This window comes from Vigna angularis, chromosome 6, assembly GCF_016808095.1.
Source record: "Vigna angularis cultivar LongXiaoDou No.4 chromosome 6, ASM1680809v1, whole genome shotgun sequence".
NCBI classification, from domain to species: domain Eukaryota; kingdom Viridiplantae; phylum Streptophyta; class Magnoliopsida; order Fabales; family Fabaceae; genus Vigna; species Vigna angularis.
Genome location: NC_068975.1, coordinates 37718979 through 37728736, shown reverse-complemented (window position 1 = coordinate 37728736; position 9758 = coordinate 37718979). Strand labels below are relative to the sequence as shown.

Below are 9758 nucleotides of genomic sequence, written 5' to 3'. Positions count from 1 at the left end.
TTCTTAGTTCGACTCATTTAGATTTTAGCTTAAATCGATCCAAGACAGAGCAAGTTATTACCAGTTAATATATTTTATAAAATAATAGTTATATTTTTTTAAGGTTTATATATATACATACACACACTAATATTTATTTATATATAAATAATTATGACTAAAAGTTTATTAAAATTTCAAAAATTCAGTTTTAACTTTAAGTTTAATTTTTTTTAAAGTGTACTAAATGATTTATTGTTATGTCATGGGGTCAACTTAAGCAAAAAAACAAAAAATTACAACTCATTTACAATGGACTAAGTTAATTTGAACAAATTCTTCAGTTGGATTGGACCAACCCAATCTTTCTACCCACTAAAGTTTAGATTATTTTTTCTAAAAAATATTTATTAATTAATTTTTTTAATGGAGAAGATAAATTTTCTATAAATTAAATCCATATAGTATGGCTATAATTTGATGGAATATATATATATATATATATATATATTTTAATTTTTTTTTTATATTAAATAAAAACATTATAGTAGGCAAGAAGTCAAAAAACGAAGGCGAATGATGGGACAACATGGCACGCATTGAAATGTGGTTCCTTCCATAATCATGGAAATGGAAATTGTGTTAGAAAAAAATATAAATACAAAAACTTGAACTCAATCACTTCTTATAATTATATATAAGAAGATGAATTTCCAAAATATAGAAACATATTATATTAATTTAAAATAGCATAATTTTGTAGGATAATGATAAGATTAGAGTGAGATTAATTTGAAGAGGATGTGTGAAGAAGGTGCGATATAGATAGATACGATATTCATATTCTCTTTTTGTATCAATCGCTTTCTGTAGTAACATACACCATACTGCCACGTTATGCACATAACACAACAATTCCTTTGTCCCATTCTCTACTCTCTCTTTCTTCGCTGAAAAACCCTTTCTTCAAGTTGCAATTTTTCTGTTCATTTCTTCAACAAATTATTCAAACTTTTTTGTCTTGAAATCCGGATTTGATTATTATTAATTTGCTGCAAATTGCGATTCTTTGCTTTCCTTTAGAACTCTCCCAAATCCCAGTATCTTTGGATTCGCCACCTTTATTCTGCGTAGCTGCACCTTATTCTCTCTCCATTCCCCATTTGGAACTCTATCGATCTGGAGCTAACCGCATTCAAAGCTCTCAAATTTCCGGTTCAGGATGGAGAAGTACGAGCTCGTCAAGGATATAGGATCTGGGAATTTTGGGGTGGCAAGGCTCATGCGGCACAAAGAAACCAAGGAGCTTGTTGCCATGAAATACATTGAAAGGGGTCACAAGGTTCTACTCCTTTCACTTTCACTTTAACTTTAACTTCTTATCTTAAAATTCATGTTATTGTCAATTTTTATAACCCAAAAAGGATTCAATTCAAGTTAACATGTATCACCGGTTTCATCTCTTTTAGTTTTTTATTTTTTATGTTCGTGTTGGCTGTGACTGAGTTTATTGATGTGTGTTTCCTAGATTGATGAGAATGTTGCCAGGGAAATCATAAACCATAGAAGTCTTCGCCACCACAATATTATTCGGTTCAAGGAGGTTTGTACTCTGTACAGATGATATGATCTTAGTGAGAGTACTATTTGTGTCATGTTTAGGTTATTTAATATGTGATTTCAGCTTCGCAGGTGGTTTTGACTCCTACTCATCTGGGCATTGTTATGGAGTATGCAGCTGGTGGAGAGCTCTTTGAGAGGATTTGCAGTGCTGGAAGATTCAGTGAAGATGAGGTTTGTTCACTTTCTCTCTTTTCATCTGTCCACAAATTCTTTTTTCACTTCTCTACTCATCACTGACATGAAGCTACTTATCTCCCTTCCCTCACTTCATTGTTGGCAACCGAGTGCTTGGAAATTCAATTGTTTGATTTTCATTCTTGTTATCTCCTACTTTTCCAGGGTCGATATTTCTTCCAGCAGCTCATCTCAGGAGTTAGCTACTGTCATTCCATGGTGAATAGAATAATTATATTGGGAATGAGTTGTTTCGGATGGTAATTAGTTTTTGGCTTCCTTTGCGGTTATTTTCTTTGTAATTTCTTTCTTTTGCAGCAAATCTGTCATCGAGACTTGAAGCTTGAAAACACCTTATTGGATGGCAGCCCTGCCCCACGGCTCAAAATTTGTGATTTTGGTTACTCTAAGGTTCGATTATGGGAGCGATATCAACGCTTATTTCTTCAAATGAATTATTAAGTCATTTTCTTTAGCAGTTTTGCATCTGATAACCTTTTATTTTCCCAGTCATCCCTGCTTCATTCAAGGCCTAAGTCAACTGTGGGAACCCCAGCCTACATTGCGCCTGAGGTTCTTTCACGCAGAGAATACGATGGAAAGGTAACTTTGTTTCTATTGTGGTATAAGAGTAAGGATGCCTTGAAATGTCTAAATGTGTTGTAATATTGTGCATTGTATGCAATGACTTGATGTGTCGACATTTAATTATCTGAATAATGTGGACAAAATAGTATGTGCGAATGGGATAGTTTACAGTACAAAATGCTCTTACAAAATAAAGCCATATTGTACTTATTTGTGTGATTTGCTCTGAATTTTTTTTACAAAGGTGACAGAGGAAATATTTGAAGTGGCCACGGATAGATTAAATTTTTCTTGATGAGTTTCCTGTGTATGATAACATCAACGATGTTCATTTTCTAGTTCTTCTTTGGTGTTTTGTTTCTATTCAGCTAGCTGATGTATGGTCCTGTGGAGTGACTCTTTATGTAATGTTGGTGGGAGCATACCCATTTGAAGACCAAGACGATCCCAAAAATTTTAGGAAAACCATCAATGTACTTTTCTTCCCATCATCCATCTCAGTTGACCAATTATTAAATGCCTGCACTTTCTGACTGTGTAACATTCTTATACAGAGAATTATGGCTGTTCAATACAAGATCCCCGACTATGTTCACATATCTCAAGACTGCAGACATATGCTATCTCGCATTTTTGTGGCAAATCCAGCTAGGGTATGCACATACTGCCTGCAAAAGATATTACTTGAAGTTGGCTCATAATTGTTCAACAATTTTATAGTGTTAGTTTGGTAATATTTTTCAGTCATTTGCTAAGTTTCAGATTTGAACTGATAAGGGCATGTATGCTTAAGCTACCCTCTTTCTCTCCCATCACAACAAGTGGACATTGTTTGGTAAAATAAATTGTCACTCTAGATATTGATTTACTGCAGAGAATTACCATTAAGGAACTCAAGTCCCACCCATGGTTTCTAAAGAACTTGCCTAGAGAATTAACAGAAGTAGCTCAAGCTGCCTACTACAGAAAAGAAAATCCAACCTTTTCACTTCAGAGTATAGAGGACATCATGAATATTGTTGAGGAGGCCAAGATTCCACCTCCGGCGTCCAGGTCAGTTGGAGGATTTGGTTGGGGAGGAGAAGAAGATGAGGATGAAACAAAAGAAGCAGAGGTTGAGGCTGAGGAAGATGAGTATGAAAAGAGAGTCAAAGAAGCACAAGCAAGCGGGGAATTTCATGTTAGTTAGTGTTGATTTTTAGATAGAGCAATAGATTCTTGGTTTCCTTCGCACCTGGTTTAGTTCAACTAAGGTGAGTGTTCTGCTCGTATGTATAAAATTCAGTTTTCCGCATAGGACTTGTAGTTGAATAAACGGATGTACATTTTTTCTAAGGTTGTTAAATTGACTATCTTATAAATATTAACTTGTCCTTTCTGCTCCCCATTCCACTCGCCTCCCTATTTATGTGCGAATGGATTTAGGGTCACAGGCTTTCCATATGCTTTTGTGTGGAGGTAAAAATGCTGAGTGTAGTGTTCCCTGTGTCCTTTTCTTTTTCTTTTACCTTTTTCATGTCTCTCAGCTATATGATAACTGTAGTAGAAGCTTTAATTTTTGTAACTCAGTATTGGACAGCAAAATATAGTTTAGTTCTTCCAAACCTTTTGGCATAAGAAATTGTTTCACTAGTACGATAATTTATCAAAGTATCCAACTTTTATAATCGTTATATTAATAAGTATCCATCTTCGGTGGAATTGTATTGGACCGATTCATATATTTTTATGTCAAGCACATTTATTATGCCAAAGAAGTTACCTCAGAGCTTCCATTGGTTTAAGCTGAAGGGTATTTTATTTTACTTTGTTGTAAAAAACCAGTCAATATTCTATTAAAAAGTTCTGAGGCTTTATATCATTGCAAAACGTTGGTGATGAAAATAGACTGATTATTTTTGTACAGTAGAAAAAGTACAAAAAACAAAAGCAGGGTAGTTTTTTTCGAGCAATAAATCTTGCGATCATTCAAGCTATAAATCAAAAGGTACGCCGAACATATAATAAAGGCAAATGAATGAACCTCCAAAAACGTTGTCCTGCCACCCACGATTGTTTAGCATCGCATAAATTCCCTTATTTGAATTTTCTAAGTTTAGCATGTTGCATAAAGAATCAGCAGTCGCATATTTCCATCCTAGCTGAAAAGCAAACCAACTGTTGTATCACTCCCTTACGAGAGCTAAACAAAATTGCTCCCACATTTGGGGGCATATTCATTGTATCAATAATGCTGGCTCACTTAATAAGGCGTGCAAGTTTCTTGTATCAGTCAAGATGCATTCCCTGTCAAACAGAGAAGACACAACAGCAACCCCTTTCAGATTTGGTTCACCAATTTCCATGACCGCACGTGCATTTGACAGACCAATGCCACCAATTGCTACCACAGGCAGTTTAGAGGCCTCACATACTTTCTTCAAGCCTTCTAAGCCTATAGTACGGTTATTTGCTTTTGTATTAGTGGGATATACACCACCACAACCAATGTAATCAGCCCCATCAATCCATGCTTGGTGGGCCTGCTCAGGCGTCTTGCATGACACACCAATTATCTTTTCAGGACCAAGTAGGCTTCTTGCAAGACGTACTGGCATGTCAGACTGACCAACATGAACACCATCAGCATCACAGGCAAGTACCACATCTAAACGATCATTTATCAGTAATGGTACTCCATAGGAACGGCATATTTCAAGGCATACTTTGGAAGCATCAAGAAAATCCCGTGTCTCAGCATCCTTTTCCCTGAAAAGTCAGACGCATACCAGGCTAAAATGATTGCTGCATGTTAAAACTAGGGAGATTTAAGTGTTGAGTGAGGAAAGGAGAGAAAAGGGACTGTATTAATTGTACATACAAGAGATGAGAAGCACCATAAAGCAGGCTTCAAATACAACAAAGAGAAATCTGGACACACTAATAGAAAATATTCCTGATGTAACAATCAGCTAAACTTCAACTCTTCAGCCAATAAATACTGGATGCTTAATGTTTTTTTTATTCGGGCGGAGAAGGGGTGAGAGAGAAGGAAATAAACAAAATAAAAAATCAAGAATAAGGTTAAGATTGTTCACGATAAAAAAAATAGTAATTTCCAGATCTTTAGAATAGGGTGCCTAGCACATTAAATCACTGTGAATTCTATCTACTGTCAAATACTGATGACAAGGAATCTCAGATATTCTGTAAGATGTATAGGGTGGTACAAAAAATAAAGCATATTTGATCAAACAAACCTTAATTGAACAATGGTAGCACCTCCTTCTACAGCAGCCTTAACAGCTTCAGCAATAGAACGGCCCCACTTCATATTCATACCTGAATCCGTTACAGCATATAAAAGCAAGTCATTTGGGTTGAACATATTCTGCCTCCAAGAACTGTGATTGATATTCTTAAGTTCAAAAAAATGGTCAAAAGGTCCTTGAACTCCATTTCCAATTGCCAGGTCTCTACTATAATCCAAGGCAGCATCAATAAAATGTTTGGCTGTCTGCAAGAATCCAAATAAGAAAAATGATCACAATTATAGAATATTCCATCATTCAATATCTGTTATTTCCATTTGTTTCTTTTGTATCTAAATTACAGAGAGAGAATAAAAGGGGAGTAAATCATGGGCATTGCCCAATGAGATCCTTCAATATCATTATCAAATAATTTGAGATAGTTGAACAAACCTTAACTGCAGAAAGCATTGAAGAACCTTTTGCCAGCTCTGCTGCTATGCATGACGCCAAGGTACAACCAGTACCATGACTATTGCGGGTATTTATACGTGGTGAACAAAGCTCGTAGAACTCATCACCTGCAAAACTCAAGATCTATAAGTGGAGTTCATTTTGAAAAATGATTTGGACATACATTGCAAAGGGTTGCTATGTCTGATAGATTTTGTTTATGTCCATTGTGTCTCAGAATTAAAGACTTGAACCTCACCATCAAAGAATACATCAACAGAATCTAATGAATTAGGGAGGTCACCACCCTTGACGAGTACATTCCTACAAAAAAAAATTAATAATCAGTAAATGCACAATACTTTGAAGTTGAAGTTTTTCTATATTTTTTTTATTATGACCTTTATCCATGAAGTGTAACTCTTTTATGTATACAACACCATCCCAATTTTCTGCTAATAGAAGCAGGCGAAGTAATTGTTAATTTAGGGAAACAATCTAATAATTTACTTATTGCAAATCAATATTAACAGCAATATGATAAGCATATAATACATATAATCAAACTTCACTAGAGGTGATTTACACGAGACATGTACAAAATACAGTGCATTCTTATGGAAAGTTTTTGGTAGAAGTCTGAGTCCATGTTCTGGCTCTGGATATTGTATCCGTCATTTAGATATAAACAGTATCACATGTACATCTTCTTCCAAGTTTCTAGGGAAAGTCTGAAGATAAATAAGATAAAAAAAAACAGAGGCAATGCAATACTACTACAATAAAGGCAAATATTATACTAGTAACTATTTCATGTGATATGAGGTATTTTCAACTGGCTGAAAGTGTATATATAACATACATACAATTTTTATGACTGTCTTTTCTGATTTTAGAAGCTCAATTCACTATAAAGTTCTAATATTTATGTAAAAGAAATTTACTAAGTAGTACCCTCCGGGAAGAATGATTTCAGTAAGGTATGTTTCTCCTTCCAGAAAAATATAGCCATTTAGCACTCTTACAGATTTGTTTTCTCAGTATTCCTTTTTAATTATTGATATCATAGTTTGAGCTATGTAAGAGAATATGAAATAAAATTTTAAAAGGTCCACGAGTCATATTGTAAAGCTAAAGCTGTGCCGAACAAGCAGGTTAAGGTTGGAAGTCTACTACTCATACAACTCAGTTTCGCTAAAAGAATAAAAAAAAACTTACATTTGAGAAATAACAATTAGTAAACAGCAAGAGGCAAAAAGACCTTTTAGTTAGATTGGAACGAAATACTCAAGTAGATTAAAAGAAACAAACCTAGGGCCCATATCATGTATCAGTTTGGCAGCAGTACGCATGTCAGAAACTGATTTCAGCGGCACATTTCCAAGTAAAACTGATGCCTCTTTTATATTTGGGGTTACAATGTCAGTCATGGGAAGCAGCTCCTCCCTGCATTCAATATCCAATAAATAAATTGAACTGATTTCCTACAGGTTTTGTAATAAATGTGAATTTTGAAATCATTTTAGTGACTGTAACAAGGATGAAAATAAAACTGAATTTTAAATATATAATTTTTTAATGTTATCCACCAACAACTGTAAAAACTAACAAGCAGAAACCCATAACAAAGAAAATTAAGCATAAGGCTATTATATAATCAAAGGACTTTAAATAAAATCCAGATCAAGTAGGGAAGACAGAAGAATATGAAAAACACTTTCATGTCAAACAAAAACAGTACAGTTCAAGCACAGAAACACATACAGAAATCCAGTCAAAACAGAAGAACCAGCAAGTACATCCCCACTGGAAGATTTCATGACAGGATCAACCACGAGAGCTGCCTTCAGAAAAAAGAAGTCAGTACAGAGTCACTCCCATTGCAATTGAACAAATACATTAGAATTTTTTGTACAAGTGAATACCTTTGACTGGAAATTTCCTAAGGATCTGACAGAGAACCTTAACTATATTAAGAGAAGGAAGCATGCCTGTCTTGACCTAAAGACGTAGAATAATTAATTCAAATGGAAAAAATAATAGCAAACACCATTAACCTAGAAATCAGGATGTATAAAGAAGAACAGAAAGTAAGCACCCGCATAACTGAGTAAATCAAAACAAACAATAAAACTGGACTACGGAAAAAAATAACGTTAACTTTAAGAAGCAAGTCATGCCGGAAGGTGGGAACGTTAGCAATCCATGAACTTGCTAGTTTGAACAGACCAACATGCCCGATAAGTTTATAAATCCGGTTTCTAATAGCCGTTGCAGTCACTATTTTCACTTACCACATCAACATGCATATCAGAAAGCACAGACTGCAACTGCTCTGCCACAAAATCCTCAGGTACAATGTTCACACCCTACAAGCCACAAATTTTAGAAAAATGGTAAAAAAAAGAACAACACAAAATCAAAAACTCAGTCTTTCAATCGACTGTCGAAAAAATTAACAGAACTCAGTTAACTACACCATAGTTCATCATACGAATAAGCCTCGAACCAGCCCAACTTGATTCCAGTATAACATAAGCCAATTCAACATGCATGAAATCAAGTTCAATAATCACGGCTAAAACGAAACAGATGAGTTCTTATCATTATGAAATTAAAATCAAATCGAACCTGAACCCCAACAGTGTTCTGTGCAGTGACAGCAGTAATGACAGTGGAACAGTAAACCCGGCGTGCAGCACAAGCCTTGAGATCAGCTTGGATTCCAGCACCACCCCCAGAATCAGACCCAGCAACAGTTAGCACATGTGGGATTTTGTTATCAGAAACGGGCTTCATCATCGTATCTGCTTGCGCTTGAATCTTCACTCTTAGACTTGGATGATTCTTTGGATTAGGATCGGTATTAGCATGCACTGAATTCCAAAACGGGAACCTCAAACTCCTTCTAAAAACCGGTGCCACCTGCCAGGAGACACACACATGCAGAACAACATGTCAATGGATTTTGGGTTTGTGATCATTGAATTAGTTGTCTGCTCTTATTGATGAATTTATTCTTCATAAGAAGAGAAAAATGAAAAAGTGAAGCGAAGAGGATACGGCACGGTGGTTGACTTACCGGAGCACCGCCATAATCGAAGTGGCGGCGCAGAAGCTGAGACTCACTGCTCGCCATTCATTCCCTGAAAGTTACCCCACTCAAATTAGATTAATACAATATAGATCAGAACAGGATAGTCTGAATATTATGAAAATGTATCACAAATTTTAATTTGTAATTTATAAGTTGTTTAGCTAATAAATTATTTATTTTTTTTTATATTAATATATTTTCTTATTATTTTTATTTTTTTATATTTTCAATTCGGTACATGATTAAGTTAGTAATTTTACTTTAAAATAATAACAAAATTATAATATTATTTTAAAAACTTTAATTTAATAATTTTATTTAAATTCAGACAAAGTTGATGTTTAATATAATTGAATATGAATTTTAATATTTAATTATTTTAAACAAAACATTAAATAACTTCAAATAAAATTAATGATATAAACTTTTTTTATTAGGATAGTGATTTTTTAAGCATATTAAAAACGAAATATGCTTATATTTCTTGTACATTGTTTACTCATTTTTTTTTTTACAAATCTACAAAGATAAAAAAAATTTATTCACTTTCGTATTTGCAATTTTAGATAAACATAAGTATTATATAATCCTATTTGAAAAAAATATGCTCAGAT

General features: G+C 34.3%; 2 protein-coding genes across 4 annotated transcripts; one reads left to right on the top strand and one right to left on the bottom strand.

The window, feature by feature from the left end:
* The first annotated feature begins 865 nt into the window (after positions 1 to 865).
* Positions 866 to 3731, top strand: LOC108343343 (serine/threonine-protein kinase SAPK6). 3 transcript variants are annotated; one of them, XM_017581564.2, is made up of 9 exons: positions 866 to 1321; positions 1508 to 1582; positions 1672 to 1773; positions 1942 to 1995; positions 2095 to 2187; positions 2287 to 2379; positions 2733 to 2837; positions 2919 to 3094; positions 3239 to 3370. In XM_017581564.2, the coding sequence occupies exons 1-8, from the start codon at positions 1202 to 1204 to the stop codon at positions 3063 to 3065; spliced, it is 789 nt and encodes a 262-aa protein (XP_017437053.1). In that variant the 5' UTR covers positions 866 to 1201; the 3' UTR covers positions 3066 to 3094; positions 3239 to 3370. The 3 variants fall into 3 exon arrangements, with proteins under 3 accessions (XP_017437053.1, XP_017437052.1, XP_052734994.1); XM_017581563.2 differs by having other exon boundaries at positions 871 to 1321; positions 2919 to 3017; positions 3239 to 3731; XM_052879034.1 differs by having other exon boundaries at positions 1255 to 1321; positions 1664 to 1773; positions 2919 to 3017; positions 3239 to 3731.
* Positions 3732 to 4366: 635 nt separating this feature from the next.
* Positions 4367 to 9265, bottom strand: LOC108340948 (thiamine biosynthetic bifunctional enzyme TH1, chloroplastic). The gene is made up of 10 exons (XM_017578532.2): positions 9130 to 9265; positions 8679 to 8972; positions 8342 to 8416; positions 7973 to 8048; positions 7812 to 7887; positions 7359 to 7493; positions 6307 to 6371; positions 6048 to 6175; positions 5604 to 5860; positions 4367 to 5112 (listed from the first exon to the last, which is right to left on the bottom strand). Exons 1-10 carry the CDS (start codon positions 9184 to 9186, stop codon positions 4581 to 4583), a joined length of 1695 nt encoding a protein of 564 aa, XP_017434021.1. The 5' UTR covers positions 9187 to 9265; the 3' UTR covers positions 4367 to 4580.
* Positions 9266 to 9758: the final 493 nt, after the last annotated feature.

Bases quoted from the DNA above. Each gene is read 5' to 3' on its own strand.
- LOC108343343 (XM_017581563.2), top strand. From the start codon at position 1,202: ATGGAGAAGTACGAGCTCGTCAAGGATATAGGATCTGGGAATTTTGGG. The intron at 1,583-1,671 runs GTTTGTACTCTG...TCAGCTTCGCAG, and splicing joins ATATTATTCGGTTCAAGGAG to GTGGTTTTGACTCCTACTCA. The intron at 2,380-2,732 runs GTAACTTTGTTT...GTTTCTATTCAG, and splicing joins GCAGAGAATACGATGGAAAG to CTAGCTGATGTATGGTCCTG.
- LOC108340948 (XM_017578532.2), bottom strand. From the start codon at position 9,186: ATGGCGAGCAGTGAGTCTCAGCTTCTGCGCCGCCACTTCGATTATGGC. The intron at 8,417-8,678 runs GTTCGATTTGAT...TGTGGCTTGTAG, and splicing joins AGAACACTGTTGGGGTTCAG to GGTGTGAACATTGTACCTGA. The intron at 5,113-5,603 runs GTTTGTTTGATC...CTGACTTTTCAG, and splicing joins GCTACCATTGTTCAATTAAG to GGAAAAGGATGCTGAGACAC.